This window comes from Aquarana catesbeiana, linkage group LG08 (assembly GCF_042186555.1).
Source record: "Aquarana catesbeiana isolate 2022-GZ linkage group LG08, ASM4218655v1, whole genome shotgun sequence".
NCBI classification, from domain to species: Eukaryota; Metazoa; Chordata; class Amphibia; order Anura; family Ranidae; genus Aquarana; species Aquarana catesbeiana.
In genome coordinates this window covers 134,187,004-134,212,874 of record NC_133331.1, presented here as the reverse complement: position 1 = coordinate 134,212,874, position 25,871 = coordinate 134,187,004, and the positions used below count along the sequence as shown (strand labels likewise).

At 45.2% G+C, this 25,871-nt stretch overlaps 1 protein-coding gene across 5 annotated transcripts in view; it reads left to right on the top strand.

The window, feature by feature from the left end:
• Positions 1 to 25,871, top strand: part of PLCE1 (phospholipase C epsilon 1) — a 945,493-nt gene that overhangs the window by 717,866 nt on the left and 201,756 nt on the right. For all 5 annotated transcript variants that reach the window (XM_073596424.1, XM_073596420.1, XM_073596423.1 and 2 more), the window contains 3 exons: positions 6,658 to 6,765; positions 8,781 to 8,897; positions 8,982 to 9,140. In XM_073596424.1, the coding sequence (XP_073452525.1) occupies positions 6,658 to 6,765; positions 8,781 to 8,897; positions 8,982 to 9,140 (384 nt within the window). The remainder of the gene's footprint in view (positions 1 to 6,657; positions 6,766 to 8,780; positions 8,898 to 8,981; positions 9,141 to 25,871) is intronic.

Below are 25,871 nucleotides of genomic sequence, written 5' to 3'. Positions count from 1 at the left end.
TCGGCTATGCGGGATCTGAACTTATCCATATCTTGCCGGATGAGACCGACATCAACTGTCAGGAAATCTATTTTGGCCGTCAAGGTTTCTTTACACGCTGTAATAGCCGCCAGAATCTCTGCCCCCGATGGGGTCGCAGCTGCCCCCGACGCTGCAGACGTTTGCGCCCGCCTCCATCCCAGCACCCGTCTGTCGCTTCGACAAGGTGGCTACCGCTGGAGAGGTATGGGAGTTTCTTTTCCCGGATTGTGTATGTCGGGTCCTGGGAGGGCCCATCCGCAGTATAGCTCGATTTGGCAGGAGTAACTTGTGGAGTCAGCCAGTATACACCAGGTCACAGAGAGCAGGATGGAGGATGTGCTGAGTATAGATAGTCTATGCTAGGCCTTCAGTACTGCCCCTCGACTGTCAGGATAGTGCCTCAGATGAGGCAGTATATGAAAGCTGGGGCACAGCGCTGTGTGGAGGACGCACCTGACTTGTTAGGCCGCAAGATGGCGGCGACCGCGGGCGTCCAAGTCCCACCCGATTGGATCCACAGGCGGTCCCCCGAACCCCGAGCCAGGTAATCTGCCCACCGGGATGGGTGTCTCCTTCGATGGACAAGGAACGGTCGCCACTCGGTCCGCGGAGCGCGGTACTCAAGCCCGCTGATGTCGGAGGCTCCGTAGGCCTCAAGATGGCGGCGGGTCAGCTATGTGTGGAGCCGGTCGCGGCCTGATGAGACCCGATCGGTCGGCCGGTCTTCACAATTCTTGCCTGAGTGGGTGCAGGAGGTGTCCCGGGCCAGTGTATGGAGCCGGTCGCGGCCTGTTGGAGGGCGCACCTGACTTGTTAGGCCGCAAGATGGCGGCGGCCGCGGGCACCCGAGTCCCGCCCGAATAGATCCACAGGCGGCCCCCCGGACCCCAAGCCAGGTAATCTGCCTTCCGGGATGGGCGCCTCCTCCGATGGACCGGGAACCATCGCCGCTCGGTCCGCGGAGCGCGGTACTCAAGCCCGCTGATGTCGGAGGCTCCGTAGGCCTCAAGATGGCGGCTGGCCAGCAGTGTGTGGAGCCGGTCGCAGCCTGTTGAGACCCGATCAGTTGGCCGGGCTTCACTATTCTTGCCTGAGTGGGTGCAGGAGGTGTCCCGGGCCAGTTGGGGAGAGGATGGAGGCTCATCAGCTGAGTCTCTTAGCAGGATGGTTGCGGATAGAAATCGGGATCAGCGGAGCTCTGCAACACACGTCCTGCTTGGTCTACATCCGGACACGCCCCCCATGTGTTTGGATTTTTGGTTGATATTTTGTCTCTATCATTTAACATACACCTATAGTTATTGTCCCCACTGTATAGCAGTGTTACTGTTGTAGGTTTAGTAACACTTTAATAGGCATCCAACCCTTGCAGTGTGTGTGTGTGTGTGGGGGGGGGGGTCTCCACTGCAAGGTGTTTTTGTGTAAGTTAGCTTTAAGCCAAAATTGTATGTAGTTTTGGATACAGAGTGCAGAAAGGATATAGTCTCTTTAGGTTTAGTCTCTGCATTTTCTCTTTTCTTCCTGCTCTGCCTGACTCCCTTTATCTGAAAAGGAAGTAAAGGAAAGTTTTAAAAATGGGAGATTTTCCTTCATGTCCTTTCTTTCTGAGTGAGAAAATATCTCCCAAATAAAAACACAGTCACCCCACACACAGACTCTCCATCCTTCTCTGTTCTATCCTGAACTTAAAAAACATGAAAATAGATCGAGCTACAGTTGATGCTTTAAAGTGGTTCTGAAGTATAAACATTTTTTACCTTAAAGTGGATGTAAACCCAAATTATTTTATTTTATTTTTTTTTTTTATATATATACTGTAGAGTATAAGATTTCCTATCATTTGAGCCCAGTCTTGCCACACAGAGTTAATCCATCTCTGAGCAATCCTCTTTTACTGTTCAGTGAGATAAATCTTGACAAACAGAAAAACTTTGTCAAATACTCCCCCTTGCTGTGAGTGACAGGTGATTTACATCTCGTGCATTAGCCTAAGACACAGGCATTATTTTTTAATTCCCTCCCACTCCTTTTTTCAGCAGCTCTGCAAGGATTGGCTGTTCCACACCTCAGCATGATTTGGCATGCTGAAGTCATGTGGTTACTTTCTTGTCTTTTCACTAGATGTTAGAGATTATAGCAGAAGTTCAGCAGAAGTTCAGTGTTAGAAATACACAGGAGAACATGCATATTGACAAGGAGTGTAGAGGTGGACGGGGAGTCTACTGACATCACGACTCCACCCACCGAGCTCCAGACAACAGACCACACAGAATATGCAGTTTTTCGGGTCTAATAACAGACATAGGGGAGACATTTGACAGGTAAAGATAATATGCAGGAGGCATGTATATCCTTATAGATAACCCCTATGGCAGTAGTTTAGAAAGGATGACATTGGGTTTACATCCACTTTAATGAATTCTATGCATTAAAAACTCCCCACTTCTCCCCATCCATCCATTCCTAAACACAGTGCATCCGGAAAGTATTCACAGCGCTTCACTTTTTCCACATTTTGTTATGTTACAGCCTTATTCCAAATGTAATTAAATGAATTATTTTCCTCAAAATTCTACAAACAATATCCTATAATGACAACATGAAAGAAGTTTGTTTGAAATCTTTGCAAATTTATTAAAAACAAAACCAAAAAAATCACATGTATTTACAGTGCCTTGAAAAAGTATTCATACCCCTTGAAATTTTCCACATTTTGTCATTTTACAACCAAAAACGTAAATGTATTTTATTGGAATTTTATGTGATAGACCAACACAAAGTGGCACAAAATTGTGAAGTGGAAAGAAGATGATGAATGGTTTTCCACATTTTTTACAAATAAATATCTGACAAGTGTGGAGTGCATTTGTATTCAGCCCCCTTTACTCTGATACCCATAACTAAAATCTAGTGGAACCAATTGCCTTCAGAAGTCACCTAATTAGTAAATAGAGTCCACCTGTGTGTAATTTAATCTCAGTATAAACACAGCTGTTCTGTGAAGCCCCCAGAGGTTTGTTAGAGAACCTTAATGAGCAAACAGCATCATAAAGGCCAAGGAACACACCAGACAGTTCAGGGATAAAGTTGTGGAGAATTTTAAACAAGGTTAGGTTATAAAAAAATATCCCAAGCTTTGAACATCTACGGAGCACTGTTCAATCCATCATCCGAAAATAGAAAGAGTATGGCGCAACTGCAAATCTACCAAGACATGGCCGTCCACCTAAACTGACAGGCCAGGCAAGAAGAGCTAAAATCAGAGAAGCAGCCAAGAGGCCCATGGTAACTCTGGAGGAGCTGCAGTGATCCACAGCTCAGATGGGAGAATCTGTCCACAGAACAACCATTAGTTGTGCACTCCAAAAAAGAGTGGCAAGTAGAAAGCCATTGTTGAAAGAAAGCCATAAGAAGTCCTGTTTGCTGTTTGCAAGAAGCCATGTGGGGGACACAGCAAATATGTGGAAGAAGGTGCTCTGGTCAGATAAGACCAAAATTGAACTTTTTGGCCTAAAAGCAAAATGCTATGTGTAGCGGAAAACTAACACTGCACATCACCCTGAACACACTATCCCCACTGTGAAACATGGGGGTGGCAGCATAATGTTGTGGGAATGCTTTTCTTCAGCAGGGACAGGGAAGCTGGTCAGAGTTGATGGGAAGATGGATGAAGCCAAATACAGGGAAATCTTAGAAGAAAACCTGTTTGAGTCTGCAAAAGACTTGAGACTGGGGCAGAGGTTCTCCTTCCAGCAGGACACTGAACCTAAACATAAAGGCAGAGCTACAGTGGAATGGTTTAGATCAAAGCATAATAATGTGTTAGAATGGCCCAGTCAAAGTCCAGACCTAAATCCAATTGAGAATCTGTAGCAAGACTTGAAAATTTCTGTTCACAGATGCTCTTCATCCAATCTGACAGAGCTTGAGCTATTTGGCAAAGAATAATGGGCACAAATGTCACTCTCTAGATGTGCAAAGCTGATAGAGACATACCCAAAAAGACTTGCAGCTGTAACTGCAGTGAAAGGTGGTTCTACAAAGTATCAACTCAGGAGGGCTGAATACAAGTGCACCATTTATCATTTTCCTTACACTTCACAATTATGTGCCACTTTGTGTTGGTCTATCAAATAAATTCCCAATAAAATACATTTATGTTTTTGGTTGTAGCATGACAAAATGTGGAAAATTTTAAGGGTATGAATACTTTTTCAAGGCACTGTAAGTATTCACAGCCTTTGCCACGACACTCAAATTTGAGCTCGTGTGCATCCTGTTTCCACTGATCGTCCTTGAGATGTTTCTACAACAACTACAACCACAAATGGTGGTGACAGCATCATTCTGTGGGAATGTCTTTCAGCGGCAGGAACTGGGAGACTAGTCAGTATTGAGGGAAAAATCAATGCAGCAATGTACAGAGACATCCTTGATGAAAACCTGCTCCAGAGTGCTCTGGACCTCAGACTGGGGCGAAGGTTTATCTTCCAACAGGACAACGACCCTAAGCACACAGACAAGATAGCAAAGGAGTGGCTACGGGACAACTCTGTGAATGTCCTTGAGTGGCCCAGCCAGAGCCCAGACTTGAACCAGATTGAACATCTCTGGAGAGATCTGAAAATGGCTGTGCACCAACACTCCCCATCCAACCTAATGGGGCTTGAGAGGTCCTACAAAGAAGAATGGGAGAAACTGCCCAAAAATCGGTTTGCTAAGCTTGTAGCATCATACTCAAAAAGACTTGAGGCTGTCATTGATGCCAAAGGAGCTTCACCAAAGTATTGAGCAAAGGCTGTAAATTGTTATTATTATTATTATTATTATTATTATACAGGATTTATATAGCGCCAACAGTTTGCGCAGCGCTTTACAACATGGGGCAGACAGTACACTTACAATACAAATCAATACAGGAGGGATCAGAGGGCCCTGCTCTTTTGAGCTTACAATCTAGAATAGTTATGTACATGTGACTTTTTTCGTTTTTTAATTTTAATAAATTTGCAAAGACTTCAAATAAACTTCTTTCACGTTGTCATTATGGGGTATTGTTTATAGAATTTTGAGGAAAATAAAGATTTTAATCCATTTTGTAATAAGGCTGTAACATAACATAAAATGTGAAAAGTGAAGCGCTGTGAATACTTTTCGAAGTATCTGTCTCCTTTCATGGTCCAGTGATGTCTCTGGCTATAGCAGCATTGCTGTTTCTTCCTGATCTCATAGGAGACTCTAAGAGCATCAGGAGCCATAGGCTGCTGCTGCTGTCTATCAAACTCCTGTGACTAGTGAGAGGGGGTAGGACTTACTAGCACTCTGTGTGTCTATGGATGCAAACAGCCAAGATCAGGAGTGTGTCCGCATGGGTGTCTCCTCAGCACACGGCCTGTTGAGGAGGCACCTGCAGGAGAGGATAGGGCCAACAAAGACTCCAGAAGAGGAGGTAAGGGTCTGCTGTGTGCAATAACACTGCACAGTGCAGGTAAGTATGGCATCTTTTATATTAAGTAAAAACTATTCGCTTTTACAATCACTTTACAGGCAAAGGAAACACCCTCATAATTGCAAGTGATTCTTGTTTTTATTAAGCCTTTTATGGGCATTATTTCAAGCCTGCAGCCCATATTTTGTTGTAGTTTAGCTTAAAGGTTTATCATTTCTAAATCTAAAAGACATAACCTCTCTGTTTAGTAGTACCTCTCTGTTTACGCTTTCGCTTTCCAAACAAAGGGCCACCACCCCAACCTATAACTGGCCTTTGCAGCAAGGAGCCCATGGAAGGGCAACACATGTCAAAAAACAACAAACAAAATTCTCAGGTCACTTGCCAGACAGCTTACAACAAACCAAATTGACCCTGTCTAACAGTTCACGCTAAAGCAAGGGGTTTAGTTTGCACCATTTGCAAATACATGTGTAAGCAGTCACATGTCAAAATACAAGAAAGTAGGTTGACTATTCCCCTGGGAAAAAAGTCACCCAGTGTTTTTTATTAGTATCTCAATGAGTCTATTTACATTGCATGGTGATTGTTGCACAAATTAAATGTAAAGATTTGGCTATGTCCTGGGTGCAAGCATTAGTGAAAATTGTTGTTATGTCTTCAATTACTGATTAAAATTGCATTCATTATTTTAGCTTGCACAGCTGTAGCCCCGTAGTGTTACCTCACTGCTTTGCTATTAGTTGTCCACTGCTATTCAGTGTTTATGTTAACTCTTAACTCCCCACCATCCTGCTCATTCACATCATCATTGTATTTATATACAGATAAGATTTTTATACAGCTTATCTTTAGAATATTGTTTTCTACAGTTTTGAAGAGCTCACTGGGAAATGCAATGCACTGGAAATCATCCAGAATATACAGAAAAGGGAAAATGTTTTTCTATTCTATACTGAAGCTTTGTTTATGGCAGAAAATTGTTCCGCCTAGAATATTGTTTTGAAACACTCTGACTGACCCATTCTTCTAAATTTAAAGTTTCCCACAGGAAACACTTTTCTGAAATGGCAGCTATATTGTGAAGTTGAAAAAAGTCCATTGATGTTTGTACAATAAAACACTTGCTATTAACAGATTTCTGTGTCTTCATTTTATTTGAATGAAAAATGTACTTGTTCCTTTAGGTTCTCTTACAAGGGTGCAGAAGTGTGGAATTGGACTGCTGGGACGGGGATGATGGCATGCCGATTATATATCATGGACACACACTAACAACTAAAATTCCCTTTAAGGTAAAGGACTTGTCACACAGCAATACAGATAACCACAGAATTGCATCTTAAAGAAATTCCTTATGTAACGTTTACAGTAAAGATGTTGAACCGAAACATAATTTAAAAACATTGCCTGCATCAAACTTAGTGACACTTATGTATGATTTAAGCGGAACTGGAACTCCAGGGTAATATTGAATAACACCATTCATTCCAGTTATCCGTTCATTAAAAAATCTCTGAATGCATTTCTGAATACATCAATCTGACTTGATCTCAGCAACGAGAATAAGTGTCCTCACAAAACAAAATAAATAGAGTACAAATCAATAAAATGTACCATCATCCAAATTAATTGAAGAAAATTGTTTGGGAGTATGGGCCCCACCCCATACTCTCAGCAACATATAATCCTCTGCACACCACCTCACAGACTGGGAAAGGGAGGATCAGCGGTTAGGGTCATTTTGAAGCTTTACAGAGTTGCACAATATATGTTTGCTTTAGGCAGCCCATAGATGATTCTGTTTTTTTTTTTTTTTTTGTTTTGTTCCCCCCATCTACACATTCAGGGTGGATGGAGGCAATCCTCCCTGCTTAGTCATTGTATTTTGACTGTGGGAAGACTTCCCAGCTATCAGAATACACTGATCAGTGTTGGAGGCTAAAGCTTGCAGCACTGGTCGAGTGGGGAAAATCCAACAGGGCGGTAGATCAGCAGATGGACTTCTGGACCACCACATTGTCCATACATGGATCAAAATTTGTACGGTCCCTGCTGAACCAGTCAAATTTTGATCCATGTATGGTCAGCAAAGCACTGTACATGATTGCGAGGGAAAGCAAGGAATGGAGGTGGGCACAAGGTTAACATATTTTACTGACCAAAAACATACTAGGAGAGGGGAGGTGACTGTTTTCCTATTCTTACTCCCAAGTATATCTAAAGCCAAAAGTTTTTTTTAAATAGCATAATGGTTAAAGCAGACCTTCAGCAACTTTCCATCTATTAAACCTTCTGCCTTTGTTGTTTTAACTTTGGATAGTAAAACATTTTTTTTCTGCCAGTAAATACCTTATAGAGCCCACTTCCTGTTTCTTGTCTGGTCGTTAGCCGCCCTAGGCTTATGACATCATGTACAACTCTCTCACTCTTGTGAGAGTTTGCCAGGAAGGGAGGGTTGATGAGTCATAAGAGGGCCAGTGAAAGCTGTAGAGTTGGAGGTGTGCCTCTGTGTAAATCCAGGATGTGAACAGGCAGCAGCTTCTGCTGCCCACAGTTAAAATGGCTACAGCCAGACTTAGTGGTGGGAGATTTCAGCAGCATATTTGGCAAGTACAGAATCACAGTATATATAAAAAAATATGCAAAGTGGTTGGAGGGAAGCTTCAGGATGGCAAATATGTATTTATTACAAATTATGTGAGCAGACTGCAGTTCCTCTTTAAAATCATTGGATGAAACCTGTCAAGTTTTTTTTTTTCTTTGCGGTCTGTGTCTCAATTTTATTTCTTGTATTGAAGCACAACATTAAGTGAGAGGAGATATCTCAAAAGTGAGGGAATTCCTTTCATAGACAGTTGTCACCTGAACAAGTGTCACCATGGAAGATTTCCTCTCTGTTCCTGTTGCAGTGACAACTTATTATTTTCCCTCACTTTCAATCCTGGTGACTGAAATTTATCAAATGTTCTAACCCTTACATACTCTCTTACATCTAAAACAAAAAAAAACACCATTGGATACACTTTATATAGGTGAGTATCTTTAAAGTGGTTGTAAACCCTCATATACCCAGTGGCATGAATAGCCTCAGATGATACACAGAGATGAAACAGATCCTCCTACATAGGTTTTACTTGTTTAACTGCAGTCTTCTTACAACCACTTTAAAATGATTTTGATTGGAGTAGTAAAGGGGATGTTTAATTGTGCATAAAATTGGTTAAAAGATTGGACTTTAGATCATTTTATTTGACTGAAAGTTTGTTGAAGAGATTTGTTTTGTGATTTAGATGTTTTCTTTTAACAGGATGTAATAGAAGCCATTGACCGCAATGCATTCATTAATTCTGACATGCCAATTGTACTCTCCATAGAGAATCATTGCTCCTTACCCCAGCAACGAAAGATGGCTGACATTTTTAAGGTGAATCGGTGTTGCTTTTGTAGTTTTCCTGTTTGTATTTATAAAGTACATTGTTACACTTTATATCATTCTTTTTCTCTTTAGTCTGTGTTTGGTGAGAAATTGGTGACAAAATTTCTTTTTGAGAGTGATTTCTCTGATGACCCCATGCTTCCTTCTCCTTGGCAATTAAGGAAAAAAGTGCTACTGAAAAATAAGAAACTCAAAGCACACCAGACTCCTGTTGACATTTTGAAGCAGAAGGTCAGTTTGTGACACATTGCTTGATGTTTAAGACTGCTGTACATATGCATGGGGACTACAAGGCTTAAAAGCGTTTGTTAACCTAAAAAAAAATATTGGATCCTGTTCCCTTAAAGCATGTTATACAGCACAGTGCTTGTGCTGTATAATTTGGCCCCCTGTAACACCTGAAATACCAGGCTGATCCTGCCAGTTTCTACCTCTGTAAACTGACCACAGTTTATCATGACTGCTGAGCCCTGACACCATGGTCAGTTTACGTGCCTCCATCATCCGCAGCCCTGCTCTGTCCTATTTCCCCCTTCCTCTCCCCCTCCACTCCCTGCCTGTCAGCTCTGTCCACGCCACATATTTCCCCTCCTGCTGCTCTGATGCGGTATAAAAAAAAAATGCACTGGGGACATTATTAAACATAGCAGAGGGGATTGTTGCAAAGTTGTTTCCATGCCTTAACAACCACTTTATGAAGAATATACAGTAAGGTGCATTAGCATGTTGTAGAACTGTGTGTCTGTATTTTTCAAGCTAAAATCAATTTTATTAACAAAAATTTAGATCAGTGCACACCTGTGGCTGCAGTGAAGGAGAAACTGATTGTAGTTTTCCTACAGGTAGCCAGTGTCATACCTATGAGTGCTTGGATGTTCATTTACAAATTTTTGATGTGGCCTTGAAGATGACCTAGAGAAGGGGTTACTCTGCGGTGTTGTAACAAGCAAGGACAGTTGCACCATTTAGTATGACGGTAGTATTGTGTTCTCTTTTTAGCACATCTGTACTGAACAATTGAGCACAATACACTTTCTTAAACCTTTGTTGTAATGAGGAATTTTCATCACATATGGCTTAGTGCTGACAATAAATGAAAATATTTTTGTCCATTAAACAGATATTTTTGATTAACGTTGTTTGCACTTTCCATTTGATACTACCACATCCATACCATGAATTGTTGCAATTAAACATTTTTTAATAAGTGGATTAAAAAAAAACATTTTTTGAATTGCCATATGCACGGTCAAAAAATCATTCAACACAAGGTCTCATAGTATTTCAATGAAGTGACAGATGTGTCTCCAGATCCGCTGTAACCCCTGTAAGAGCCGAGTAGACCATGTCTCACCGGTCCTCGACTGCGTCACTTCCAGATTAGCGTATGACGTCACTTCCATTTGCCATGTAGCCACACCCTGACGTATTTTTCTGTGACGAAGTCGTAAGGACGAAACCTGTCTGAGCTTGGCTATGTGGCAACCAGAAGTGAAGCCAGACGCCGATCCAAAAGTGACGCAGTTGAGGATCAAGTGAGTCACAGTCTGCTTGGCTCTTACGTGGGTTACAGCGGGTCTGTGCACAGTACCAAAGCCCAAAGGGGCATTTATCTTATTCTGAACTTAAAAGCCCTCAACAAATTCCTTTACGTTCCAAAAATTTGCATGTACAAGGAAGAAGACATATCATCTGTAGATATCAAAGATGCCTATCTGCATATCCTCTTTTATCATCCTCTTCAGAGGATGGTTTACGCAGAATTTACGCAGCTTTTAGTTTATGACTGCCTATCTCATTTCTTGAGGTGCTAAAGTGGCAGGGCAGTACAAACCCCCCTCCCCCCAAATGACCCCATTTTGGAAAGTAGACACCCCAAGGAAATTAGAGGCATGTTGTGCCCATTGAATATTTTATTTTTTGTCACAAGTGGTTGAAAAATGACAAAAAAAAAAAAAATTACACAAAGTTGTCACCAAATGATATGTTGCTCACACGTGCCATGGTTATATGTGGAATTACACCCCAAAATACATTCTGCAGCTTCTCCTGAGTATGGGGATACCTCATGTGTGAGACTTTTTGGAAGCCTAGCCGCATACAGGACCCCGAAATCCAAGCACCGCCTTCAGGATTTCTACACAAAATATTTACTCAGGAGAAGCAGCAGAATGTATTTTGGGGTGTAATTCCACATATAACCATGTCATGTTTAAACAATATATCATTTAGTGACAACTTTGTGTAAAAAAAAAAAAAATTGTAATTTTCCCGAAACTTGCGGCAAAAAATATTTAATGGACTCAAAACGCCTCTCAGCAAAAAGCTTAAAGTGTCTTCTTTTGAAAATGGGGTCATTTGGGGGGGGGGGGGGGGTGCTATCTTGACATTTCAGGGCCTCCAAAACTGTGATAGCTAGTGAGGAAGTGAAATCACAATATTTTGCCCTTAGAAAGCCTGAAGGCGGTGATTGGTTTTCGGAGTCCTCTATATGGCTAGGCTCCACATGTGGTATCCCCGTACTCAGGAGAAGCAGCAGAATGTATTTTGGGGTGTAATTCCACATATGCCCATGGCATGTTTAAACAATATATCATTTAGTGACAACTTTGTTCAAGAAGAAAAAAAAAAGTTTGTCATTTTCCCAATTCTTGTGGCAAAATATAAAATATTCCATGGACTCAACATGCCTATCAGCAAATAGCTTGTGGTGTATACTTTCCAAAATGGGGTCATTTGGGGGGCTTTTGAACTGTCCTGGCATTTTATGCACAACATTTAGAACAGGGGTCTCAAACTGGTGGCCCTCCAGCTGTTGCAAAACTACAATTCCCATGAGGCATTGCAAGGCTGACAGTTACAAGCATGGCTCCCATAGGCAGAGGCATGATGGGACTTGTAGTTCCGCAACAGCTGGAGGGCCGCCAGTTTGAGACCACTGATTTAGAAGCTTATGTCACCCACTCTTATAACCACTTGAAGACAAAGCCCTTTCTGACACATTTTGTTTACATGAAAACATTTTTGTTTTGCTAGAAAAATTACTTTGAACCCCGGTGTGATTAAATGCTTTCCCAATTTTCCAATGGCGCTGTTTATATCCGGCGAAGTCATGAAATGCTCATAGCTTCTGGTTTCTTAGGCCATAAAGATGATTGGAGCCATTCTGATCTCCAATCAGCACTATGGTCAGCTGGCGGAACCACTGGCTGCATTCTCGGGTTCCCTGTTGGGAAGACGGTGGTGGGGGCGTTCCCTCCCACTGCTTGTAAAAGCAGTCTAGAGGCTAATTAGCCACTAGGATTGCTTTTACATGAAAGCTGACCGCTGGCTGAAAAGAACGATACCAAGATGATCATTCTGGTATAACCACTCAAAGTCCAGCAACATACCAGTGCGCTTCTGGTCCTTGTTGGGCATATATTGTAATGTTCTTTTTCATGCAGCCTGTGGGCTGAACGAAAAAAAGAGATTGATCAGTGGGTATGCCCACCATTAGAATACTAATGGTGGGCATACATGCACCATTTTCTTTTAACTGTGGTGGTGAAATCACCTCCTACAGCGCTGGAGTATCGTGGGAGCAAACGCTGGTCCTGTCAAGATAAATAAATCAGTGCTGCGGCTGAATGGCGTACCTTCTAAGCAAATGATGGTTAACAATAAAACAAAGTAACATTACAGTATAACAGTAATAGGGCGTACACACGGTCGGACTTTGTTCGTACATTCCGACAACAAAATCCATGGATTTTTTCCGACGCTCGTTGGCTCAAACTTGTCTTGCATACACACGGTCACACAAAGTTGTCGGAAAATCCGATCGTTCTGAACGCGGTGACGTAAAACACGTACGTCGGGACTATAAACGGGGCAGTGGCCAATAGCTTTCATCTCTTTATTTATTCTGAGCATGCGTGGCACTTTGTCCGTCGGATTTGTGTACACACGATCGGAATTTCCGACAACGGATTTTGTTGTCGGAAAATTTTATCTCCTGCTCTCCAACTTTGTGTGTCGGAAAATCCAATGGAAAATGTCCAATGGAGCCCACACACGGTCGGAATTTCCGACAACACGCTCCGATCGGACATTTTCCATCGGAAAATCCGACCGTGTGTACGGGGCATAAGACTTACCATACCTGCAAAGCAAATACAATAAAACATAGTCAAAATAAAACATTTTTTAACCTAATCTGTGCCTAAAAAATATATGCCGAAGCATTGGGGCAATCATCCCCTAATGTTAGGAGCAAATCGCTCCTCCACCCCTGCCCCCATGCTTCGGCATATATGTTCTTTTTTTTAACTGTGGTGGTGAAATCACCTCCTACACCACTGGAGTCACGGCTTTATGTATCGTGGGAGCAAACGCTGTTACTGCCAGAATAAATGAACCCACGCTGCAACTGAATGGCGTGCCTGCTAAGCAAATGATGGTTAACAATAAAACAAACATTACAGTATAACATACCATACCTGCAAAGCAAATACAATAAAACATAGTAAAGGTAAAACAGAGAGAGAACGATAGATATAGAACAATAGTGAGCGGACAGTAGAGAGTGAACATAAGAGAGAGAACAATAGAGAGAGAGAAGAAAAATAAAACCACAACTATTGTTGGCTGATTTATTTATTTATTTATTTGTGTTTTTGTGTGTGTTTTTTTTTTTTTTACTTTTTTCACTTTTATAAAAACTGTAAAAAAAAACTGTAAACTGAATGTTGCAGATTAGGGTCTCTCAAAATGAGATGGGCATGTGCCTAGGACTGTGTGGTGCTGTACCCTACGCTAATACTCAACTAGTGTGTGGTAGCGTTCGAAACAGTCACCAATGCAAAGACCAGGTTGGTCAGTACATGAGGGACAATAAAAGCAGGTGTCATGCCTATATCCGGTCTTTCTACAGACACAACTTCTTCTTTGGGGTTTTTTTTGCGTAGGGGTATCTGAGAGGACATGCGGAAAATGCCTCTCATGCAGCCGGCTTACTGCATTTGGATTGGGAAGTTGGACCACAGCACCGTCTGGAAACAGAAGGGCTGTGATGATCTCTTCCTGAAATTTAAGGTAAGGAAGATTAGATTGCACAGTGCCACATGTGCCAATTTGGTGATCAAAGAAGTGACCAAAAAGTGGCACGCATGTGTAATAATTGTCCACATACAAGTGGTACCCCTTTCCGAATAAGGATGACACCGAGTCCCACACAATCTTACCAGCGCTCCCTATGTAGTTTGGGCAGTTCTCCGGCTCTACGTAACTATCTCTTCCCTCGTAAACCATAAAACTATATGAATAGCCTGTGGCCCTGTCACAGAGCTTATACATCTTGAACCCATATCTGGCACGCTTGCTGGGAAGATACTGTTTGAATGACAAGCGGCTAGAAAACTTAAGCTGGGACTCCTCAACACAGACAACTTGATGGGGAGTAAACAAGGCTGCAAAGCGTTGGTTGAAGTGGTTTACGAGGGGCCGAATATTGTAGAGCCGGTCAAATTCAGGGTCACCCCGAGGACGACACAGTTCATTATCGTTGAAGTGCATGAACTGCAAGATCTGCTCGTATCGTGTCCTGGTCATGGAGGCAGAGAGCACGGGCATATGGTGAATTGGGTTAGTGGACCAATATGACCGCAACTCACTCTTTTTAGTTACACTCATGAGAAGGGATAGGCCCAGGAAGGTCTTAAATTCGGAAACCGTAATTGGTTTCCATTCTCTGGCAAGGGTCAGCTGGGGATTAGCCACAATGAATTGACCAGCATATAAATTGCTTTGGTTCACAATAGATCTTCAGAGATCTTCGGTGAAAAACAGCAAATAAAAATCAATGACTTAAAATCAATTGTTTCCACCTGAATTTCGGGTTGGCCAGTGAATGGGGGAAGTATGGGTGCTGCAGAAGTGGTGGGCCTCCAATTAGGATTGGCGAATGCAGCAGGAAAGGCACTATGGGCCTGTCTTTGTCTTCTTCTTGGTGGCAGCGGGACACTACTCGTGCTAGCCACCTCGCCAGCTTGAACTGCACTTATGGGACTCGCCACGTCACCATGTGATACTACAGTGCTGGATGTACGAGCAGCGTGTACTAGGCCGCTGGAGCCCTGTGGTTCTTGCACCTCAACGACAGCAGAAGAACGGGGTCTGGTACGCCTGACCTTGGCAGGGACCACAACTCCGTTGTCAGAGCTATCTGTCAGGGTGCCACTGCTGTCTACAGGTTCGTATTCTGAGCCTGAATCTGACAGATGAGTGACTTCCTCTTCACTATCTATCATGCTCAGAAACGTGTAGGCCTCTTTACTACTATACCTTTGATTTGACATTTTGGTCTCTAAATTTACTGGTACAGTAGTGAGACTCACAGGAAAAAAAGCACCTGACTGTCAGCGACTGATTTAAACGCTACCAAAAAAACTGTTAGCTTTCACAGGGAACATGCCTGACTCTGCGAACGCTGCAGTTATGTGTGTTGTGTTTTTGTAAGTGACAGTGATCGATTGATACTGCACTTGGGTGGGCTGGGCGGAGGGGCTAAAAGCAGGTGCTAGCAGGTATCTGGGCTGATCCCGCTAACACTGCGTTTTTGGGAACCCTAAATTGCTGGGGACACTAATATAGTTCTGATCAGATATTGATCTGTTCAGACACTATACTACTAAGGGAGGTGTATCGTGCGTGGGTGTTAGCGCTACTGGCACTAATCTGACGCTGCCTTGGGCGACACAGACCCTGACTGACTATAAAAACCTAACTGATCTCACCCACCGGGTGATCAGGGGGTTAAACCTTTATTGGGTAATATATGGCGGGTGCCCTGACACTATAAAAAACAATCTAGCTAACCAGCGTCACCCATGACACTTATACTGTACAGTGATCACTGGTGACAGGGGGTGATCAAGGGGTTAAACCTTTATCGGGGGGGTTAGGGGGGTCCGTAGACCTATCTGGACCTAATACTAATTACCTTAACACTGATTAGTGTCACTAATGACACCAGTACAGTGATCAAAAAAAAAATTGAACACTGCACTGGGTGACACAGTGACAGCGGCTGAAGGGGTTAACTGGGGGAATGAGCGAGGGGTGGCAAGTGCACCTACGTGAACTGGTGTCAGTGTATTGTTGGTGCACTTACTGTGAGATGCTCTCTCCTCGGTCTGGAACGGAAAAGACTGACACGAGGAGAGATGAAATCACTTCCCCTGCTGTGTTTACACTTACACATGTAGGGGAAGGATCTCATTCGCCAGGAACGATCACCAGGTCCAGGCCAGATTTCATTGGCCTGGGGATTGATTGGTTCTGGATCGAATCTGAGTGCGTGCGCCCTCTTGGCGGCCGCACGCCCAACGTAATATAACGGCGATTCACCTGCCCGTGCCATTCTGCTGCAGTACAACTGCGACGGCTGGTCCGGAAGCGGTTAAGAGGTTAATTGTCTATCTTGGACCTCAAGGGTTAGGAGTATTCAACTTAAGCTTCTGGCTGCTGACTGGTTGGTTATTTCTCTGTACATATTCTGCCTTTCCAAGTTTACTTTCCTGAATTTAAGAGTAATGCCGCGTACACACGAGCGGACTTTCTATCCTACTTGGTCCGGCACACTTTCCGACGGACTTTGTCCGCCAGGTGCGCCGGACTTTAAAACGGACGGACTTGCCCACACACGCCGGGACTTTCCGGCGGGCTAAGTCCGCCCGTCTTTCCGACGGACTTTCGCCGGAGTTCCGGCGGACTTTCAGAATGAACGGACTTGCCCACACACGGACAAGTCCGTTCATTTTGAACGTGACTCAGGTGCGACGGGACTAGAAAAGGATGTCAATCTTGCCGCTTTTATCGGCGAGATTGACACCTTGCTAGCCCCGTCGCGGGGCATACCAGGCCCTTAGGTCTGGTATGGATTATAAAGGGGAACCCCGCTACGCCGAAAAAACGGCGTGGGGTCCCCCTAAAATCCATACCAGACCCCGATCCGAGCACACAGCCTGACCGGTCAGGAAAGGGGGTGGGGACGAGCGAGCGCCCCCCCCCCCTCCTGAACCGTACCAGGCCGCATGCCCTCAACATGGGGGGTGGGTGCTTTGGGGGAGGGGGGCGCCCTGCGCCCCCCCCCCCCAAAGCACCTTGTCCCCATGTTGATGAGGACAAGGGCCTCTTCCCGACAACCCTGGCCGTTGGTTGTCGGGGTCTGCGGGCGGGGGCTTATCGGAATCTGGGAGCCCCCTTTAATAAGGGGGCCCCCAGATCCCGGCCCCCCACCCTATGTAAATGAGTATGGGGTACATGGTACCCCTACCCATTTACCAAGGAAAAAAGTGTAAGTAATAAAACACACTACACAGGTTTTTAAAATATTTTATTAAACAGCTCCGGGGGGGGGATCTTCCTCCGGCTTCGGGGGTCCCTCCGCTTCATCTTCTCCCGGCGTCCGGTTGGTTCTTCTCCGCTCTCCGGCCTCTTCTCCCGGTGTCGCAGGTCTTCGGCCGGCCCCTCCGCTCTCTTCATGTAGCTCTATTGCGAGCGGAGGTCCGGACTTCTGGGCTTCTGGGCTTCTGGGCTTCTGGGCTTCTTGGCTTCTTGGCTTCTTGGCTTCTCTTCTCTTCCCCCAGATGTTGACACGACGCTCTCTCCGGCTGGACTGGTCTCTGAGGGCTGCGTTGTGACTTATATAGGCGGAGACCCCGCCCCCATATGATGTCACAGTCCCTGGGCATGCTGGGACTGTGACGTTTTAGGGGGCGTGGTCGACCACGCCCCCTAAAACGTCACAGTCCCAGCATGCCCAGGGACTGTGACATCATATGGGGGCGGGGTCTCCGCCTATATAAGTCACAACGCAGCCCTCAGAGACCAGTCCAGCCGGAGAGAGCGTCGTGTCAACATCTGGGGGAAGAGAAGAGAAGCCAAGAAGCCAAGAAGCCAAGAAGCCCAGAAGCCCAGAAGCCCAGAAGCCCAGAAGTCCGGACCTCCGCTCGCAATAGAGCTACATGAAGAGAGCGGAGGGGCCGGCCGAAGACCTGCGACACCGGGAGAAGAGGCCGGAGAGCGGAGAAGAACCAACCGGACGCCGGGAGAAGATGAAGCGGAGGGACCCCCGAAGCCGGAGGAAGATCCCCCCCCCGGAGCTGTTTAATAAAATATTTTAAAAACCTGTGTAGTGTGTTTTATTACTTACACTTTTTTCCTAGGTAAATGGGTAGGGGTACCATGTACCCCATACTCATTTACATAGGGTGGGGGGCCGGGATCTGGGGGCCCCCTTATTAAAGGGGGCTCCCAGATTCCGATAAGCCCCCGCCCGCAGACCCCGACAACCAACGGCCAGGGTTGTCGGGAAGAGGCCCTTGTCCTCATCAACATGGGGACAAGGTGCTTTGGGGGGGGGGGCGCAGGGCGCCCCCCTCCCCCAAAGCACCCACCCCCCATGTTGAGGGCATGCGGCCTGGTACGGTTCAGGAGGGGGGGGGGCGCTCGCTCGTCCCCACCCCCTTTCCTGACCGGCCAGGCTGCGTGCTCGGATCGGGGTCTGGTATGGATTTTAGGGGGACCCCACGCCGTTTTTTCGGCGTAGCGGGGTTCCCCTTTATAATCCATACCAGACCTAAGGGCCTGGTATGCCCCGCGCTCACCGCAATAGGAAGATTTGTTTTTCCTATTGCAGCGAGCGCGAGATGCAATACCATCCCCTCGTGTCGTATTTGGTCTATCGGACCAGCCTACACACGAGCGGGCTTTCCGTCGGACCAGCACACACACGAGCGGACTTTCCGCCCGAAACTGAGTCCGACGGAAAGATTTCAAACATGTTTAAAATCTAGGTCCGGCGGGCTTTTGGGAAGAAGTCCGCCGGAAAAGTCCGCCGCCGCCCACACACGGGCGGATTGTCCGGCACACTCTGGTCCGCCGGACCAAGTATGCCGGAAAGTCCGACCGTGTGTACGCGGCATTAGGTTTGCTAGGCTATAGCCTTACTGCAGTTGTCTGAATGTTTTTTTGTTGCTGTTTTTTTCTTTTCTTATTGGACATAGCATACACTTGACCTAGTAAATATATATATATATTTTTTTTTTTGTTGACTACATGGTTGTTGGTCTAGTTTTCTTCTAATCCGGTGGTATGCTGTTCCACCTATTATTTTGGTGGGTGGTTTGTTGTTCCTCTGTTTGTTGATTGAGACCCATCGCTCCTTCCGGTAGCACCTTTTTTCCCTGTGTGGTGATTATCCTGATCTCAAGCACCAGGTTAATCCTCAGTGTCAATTTCCATATTTGATTGATCCCTCTTTATCTAGCTTTCATTCAGGGACTTATTCCTTTAGATACACTTTGTACTATATTTTCCGCATTTGATGACTCTCTTGGTACACACGTACCAAAATTCAGCCAGTTCAGCGGGAACTAACCAAATTTTGCTCAGTGTGTACTGCCGTCTAACAAAAGCTGGTCCAATGACCAGCTTCTGTCAAGCAGTCATGCTGAAAAACCAACATTCGATCAGTGCTTGCAGCCAATGGCTACAAGTGCTGATCAGTGTATTTTGATGAGGGGGGGGGGGTGTCTTCCCTGTCAGAATACAATAGAGCAGCAGTAGAGATTGTGTGTGTTGATACGGGGATCTGTCATTTTTTCTTTCTTTTAACTCGCTTTTGAATGTACCAACTGTTCAAGAGTTTCTAACATTCCTGTGTCCCTCAGTGGTCGATAAATAAGATCTTAAGCATACTGTGAAATGTTCTTCTTGAAGTCCCTTAAGGGACATACAGTGGATATAAAATATCAGGTTTCTGTGCTGTAAAAAAATTAGACAAAAGATAAATAATTTCAGAACTTTTTCCACGTTTAACGTGACCTATGAACTGTACAACTCAATTGAAAAACAAACTGAAATCTTTTAGGATGGGGAAGTAAAAATAAAAAAATAATGTGGCTGCGTAAGTGTGCACATCCTCTTATAACTGGGGATGTAGCTGTGTTCAGAATTAAGCAATCACATTTAAACTCATGTTAAGTAGGAGTCAGTACACACCTGCCATCATATAAAGTGCCTCTTATTAACCTCAAAAAAAGTTCAGCTGGTCTAGTAGGTCTTTCCTAGCATTTTCCTAGTGGCATCCTAGAGCAAAAGCCATGGTCTGTAGAGAGCTTCCAAAGCATCAGAGGGATCTCATTGTTAAAAGGTATCAGTCAGGAGAAGGGTACAAAAGAATTTCCAAGGCATTAGATATACCATGGAATGCAGTGAAGACAGTCATCATCAAGTGAAGAAAATATAGCACAACAGTGACTGGACAAGAACTGGACGTCCCTTCAAAATTGATGAAAAGATGAAAAAATTGGTCAGGGAGGCTGTCAAGAGGCCTACAGCAACATTAAAGAAGCTGCAGGAGTATTTGGCAAGTACTGGCTGTGTGGTACATGTGGCAAGAATCTTCCGTATTCTTCATATGTCTGGGCTATAGGGTAGAGTGGCAAGATGTAAGCCTTTTCTTCCGAATAAAAACATCCAAGTCTGGCTAAATTTTGCAAAAACACATTTGAAGTCTCCCAAAAGCATGCGGGAAAATGTGTTATGGTCTGATGAAACCAAGGTTTAACTTTTTTGGCCATAATCCCAAAAGATATGTTTGACGCAAAAACACTGCACATCACCAAAAGAACACCATACCCACTGTGAAGCATTGTGGTGGCAGCATCATGCTTTGGGGCTGTTTTTCTTCAGCTGGAACATGGGCCTTAGTCAAGGTAGAGGGAATTATGTTCCAAATACCAGTCAATATTGGCACAAAACCTTCAGGCTTCTGCTAGAAAGCTGAACATGAAGAAGAACTTCATCTTTCAGCCTGACAACGACCCAAAGCATACATCCCAAATCAACAAAGGAATTGCTTTACCAGAAGAAGATTAAAGTTTTGGAATGGCCCAGCCAGAGCCCAGACCTGAATCCGATTGAAAATCTGTGGGGTTATCTGAAGAGGGCTGTGCACAGGAGATGCCCTCACAATCTGACAGATTTGGAGTGTTTTTGCAAAGAAGAGTGGGCAAATATTACCAAGTCAAGATGTGCCATACTGATAGACTCATACCCAAAAGACTGAGTGCTGTAATAAAATAAAAAGGTGCTTCAACTAAAGCATTAGTTTAAGGGTGTGCACAATTATGAAACCATATTATTTTAGTTTTTTTATTTTTACATCCCTCCACCTAAAAGATTTCAGTTTGTTGTTCAACTGAGTTGTACAGTTTATAGGTCAAATTAAAGGTGGAAAAAGTTCTGAAATTACTTATCTATGTCTCATTTTTTTTACATCACACAAACCTGACATTTTAACAGGGGAGTGTAGACTTTTTAGATCCAATGTAGGTCCTGCCCCTCTCTGTTAGCTCTTGTACTGCATGCTTACAAAACTGAAATATGGAGGTTAGCAGCAGGATCATACAGGGGTTGGCTTATGTCTTTATGTGCCAGTATCCCCTTATGTCTTTATGTGCCAGTATCCCAACATCCCGTAGGCGGCAGTATAACAGACAGTTCAGGGAGTTCTAATTTCTTTATTGTGCATCACGGAACACAGAGCAGCATAGTAATTACTATGTGGGTTATAGGCCACCTTCGGGTGATGGACACTGGCACACCCAAGACAGGAAGTTTCCTCCCTATATAACCCCTCCCATACAAGGAGTACCTCAGTTTATTAAGAGCTCAGCTGAAAGGGTCCTTACTGGATCAAGCAGCCTTTGCAAACCGGATCCATTCAAAGTGCCAATGAAGCCAAAATGGATGGTACCCGGGCCTCGTAAAAGAAGAACGAGGTTTTGCCTGTAACGCCTCTCTTTGAGGGCTGGACCCTGGGACCCAGTGCTTTGGTCATGCATCTAATACCAAAGTTTTTTTCTGGCAGGGTGCTATACAGGTCCAAAGGAGTGGAACCCAATAAAGGGACCCGGTCCTTGAAGGTTTTTTTAAACATAGCCAGTTGTGATGGGTGAAGATTGGGTCTGTCTGGTTACCAGCAGAATCCTGCGGTGGGAAAGGTAAGTGAAGAATCCTAAGGAACTCCAAGTTCACTTATGGATTTCTTCTTTGAGCAAATGTTGTCATGCTTAGATTTCACCACTAGAGGACGTGAGAGTACATGCCTGTACCATGCTCCTCAGTATCTCGCTCAGTGTCAGCAGGAGACAGCCATGCATTCCTCCAGATTAGTCTCAGCCACCAGAAGGATATTGGAGGGGGGATTCTTTGGTGTTCCATGAAGAAGCTTTGCACCCTCCACATGCGGCTTCCCCCCCCCGGAGCAAGGGAGATGGAGGCTACGGCGGTTGGCATGTGCCCCCCCCCCCTCGGGGGTCGCAGCGGCTCCTTCTCTTCCTCCTCCTTCCCCCCCCACGCAGGATCCATTCTGAACGGCAGATCCGAATGGCGCCCGCGGGAATTAACTTTTAAATAAGAGGGACGTGTTTGGGGGAGAGAGAGGGGCGTGGCTTAGCAAGGCGGTGTGTGCGTGGCCCAGCATCCACGTTTTCTCACACGGCATATGCCAAGTCCATAAAAGCCTCTTGTAAATATAGCTGGCTAAACAGAACGGACACAGGAGCAGCCTGGGGACATGTAAGCTGGTGTATACGGGCATTCCCAGGACACATTTACTCAGCATAAGGCTGAGCATTAATAGCAGCATTTAATTTGCTGGATTATAGCTCAGCAGTTGGTGCGTTTGTTTATTAGTGCGTCTGCTTTTGTGCTTAGGACTGTGCCTTCCAAGAAGGGGGGTACAAACAACTCGAAGAAGGGATCAAAGGCATCACCTTCAGGCTCTGCGGACCCTAATCATGCCTCCACAATGCCATCTTCCCCAGAAAGACCAGAGGTGACTCGCCAGGGTGAGCCATTGGGTCTGTTAGGTGTTGCAGCTGTTTCCAACGTTTCAGCCCCTGTGTATGTTACTGAAGATATTTTGTCCTCAGAACTGGCGGGGTTAGAAGAGTGGTTAGCTGCTTTAATCGCATCCTCTTCCCAGAGTGGGAGAAAACACGATAGGTCCCCCTCCCTCCCCCCGGGCCCTTTAACAAGGGAGCAGGGGGATGAGTCCCCCTCAGGGGATCGGGATGAAGGACAGACTAATGATTCCTCATCTGAGGAATTAACGGTAGAAGAACCTTTTTCAGCCTCGCAATCTGAAAAATTGCTGGTGCAATCCCTTACAGAGATGGTCTGGTCTGCATTTAAGCTGCCCTTTAATGGAGTCAACTGAAAGGCCAGTCTCTTCTTTGGGTTCTCTTAACCCCCCCTCAGGCTCTACATGCCTTTCGTGTCCATCCATTGCTGGAGCAACTTATATATGTTGAGTGGGATCACCCAGATAGGCATTATCTCCCTCCTAAAAAGTTTTCAGCACTTTATCCCATGGAGGAAAAATTCACTAAAAAGTGGAGCATACCATCAGTTGATACTGCTATATCCTGTGTGAATAAAAGCCTAACTTGTCCGGTGGACAATGCCCAAATGTTTAGAGATCCAACGGATAAAAGGTTGGAGTTCTTGTTGAGGACCTCCTTTCCTTGGCAAGTGCAGTAACTCAGCCTGCAGTTACAGCAATAGGCATTTGTCAATCCCTAAAGAACCAGTTGAAGCAGGTGCTCAAGGTTGTTCCCGCTCAGCAGGCCTGGGACTTAGCCGAGCTGCCAAGGGCACTGTGTTTTTCAATTGACACTATTAAGGATTCTATTCATCAGGCATCATGCCTTATGCTCTTGCTAGTGCATATGCGTAGGATCCTGTAGTGGAAAAATTGGTCAGCCGAGGCACCATGTAAAAAACTTTTAGCTGGTTTTCCATTCCACAGGGAACAGCTGCTTGGGGATGATTTGGACAAATACATCCAAAAAATTTAAAGTGGGAAAAGTACCTTTTTACCAGTTAAGAGAAGGAATAAACGTCCCTCATTTAAATGGGCTTCTTCTCCAGGGGCAACAGCCTCTAGGCAGTCGCGACGGCCTCCGCCGTCAGGTTCAAGAAGTAAACCTCAAGGCCAATCCCAGGGACAGAAGAAGTCCTGGGGAAGAAAACCTACAAAACAGAATTCTAAAGCCGCTTTATGATGGGGCGCCCCCGCATGTGCGAGTGGGGGAAGACTATTGCAGTTCTCCGGCGTTTGGCAGGAAGAGATTTGGGACAGATGGGTCGTCACTACAATAGCTCTAGGTTACAAACTAGAGTTCTGAGAGTTCCCATCTCATCGTTTTCTGAGATCAAATGTCCCCAAAGATCCAGAGAAAAAGAAGTCTCTGTTTCTAGCATTAGACCGGTTGGTGTGTCAAGGAGTGGTCATGGAAGTCCCCACGGAGGAGCAGGGGTTGGGGTTTTATTCAAACCTCTTCACGGTGCCCAAACCAAATGGAGGCGTCAGACCCATACTAGATCTCAAAGATCTAAATTGGTTCCTGAATATCCGCTCCTTCCACATGGAGTCGATCAGGTCAGTAGTTTCAATCCTACAAGGAGGGGAACTTCTGGCATCAATCGATATCAAGGATGCATACCTGCATGTGCCTATTTTCCACGCTCACCAGAAATTTCTGTGATTCGATAGAACAGCACCATTTTCAGTTTGTAGCCTTGTCCTTCGGTCTAGCTACTGCACCCTGGGTATTTACAAAGGTTCTGGCCCCGCTTCTGGCTGGACTAAGGGTGCAGGGTATAACAATCATGGCATACCTGGACGACCTGCTGCTGGTAGACTGGTTAGTAGCCCGCTTGGAACAAAGCGTGATCAGCACAGTCAAGTACCTTGAATACCTAGGTTGGATTCTCAACCTAGAGAAATCTTCCTTAAAATCACTAAAAAGGCTGGAGTACTTCGGTCTGATCATAGACACAGCCCAGAGAATAGTGTTTTTGCCCCAGGCAAAGATCAGCGCCATAAAGGAGCTGGTCCAGGTGGTCAGGACGAAGAAAGATCCCTCCATTCGCCTTTGCATGAGGTTGTTAGGAAAGATGATGGCTTCATTTGAAGCGGTTCCTTATGCCCAGTTTCATTCCAGACTGTTGCAAAACAGTATCCTATCTGCTTGGAACAAAAAGGTCCAAACTCTAGATTTCCCAATGCGTCTGACCCCATAGGTGTGCCAGAGCCTCAGTTGGTGGTGGCTAACCAAGAATCTGCAAAAGGGGAAATCCTTCATGCCAGTTACCTGGAAGGTGGTAATGACAGATGCCAGCCTTTCATGTTGGGGAGCAGTACTGCAAAAGGCAACTATCCAAGGGAAATGGTCCAGAACCGAAAGGGCCTTGCCCATCAACACCCTAGAGATTCGGCAGCACCCTTGGCTCTGAGGAGCTGGGCGTACAGATTACGGAATTGTCCTGTCAGGATCCAATCTGACAATGCCACAGCGGTGGCCTATATCAATCACCAAGGGGGCACCAGAAGTCACGCAGCTCAGAGAGAGGTGAACCATATCCTAGCTTGGGCAGAAAAGCATGTACCTTGCCTATCGGCAGTCTTCATTCCAGGGATAGAGAATTGGCAGGCAGACTACTTGAGTCGCCAGCAGTTGTTCCCGGGGGAATCGTCCCATCACCCCTACATCTTCCTGGTTATATGCCAAAGATGGGGGATCCCAGGCGTAGATCTTTTGGCGTTCAGGTTCATCAAGAAATTGGACAACTTTGTGTAAAGGACAAGGGATCCACTCGCATGCGGAACAGATGCGTTGATGACCCCGTGGAATCATGTCTCACTGATTTATGCATTCCCCCCTATTCATCTGCTACCACGGCTTCTTTGCAGGATCAAGCATGAAAGGAAGCCGGTGATTCTTGTAGCCCCAGCATGGCCCAGAAGATCTTGGCATGCAGAGATCGTAAAAATGGTGGTAGGGGACCTATGGACCCTTCCACCACGTCCAGACATGCTCTCACAGGGTCCAATATTCCATCCTA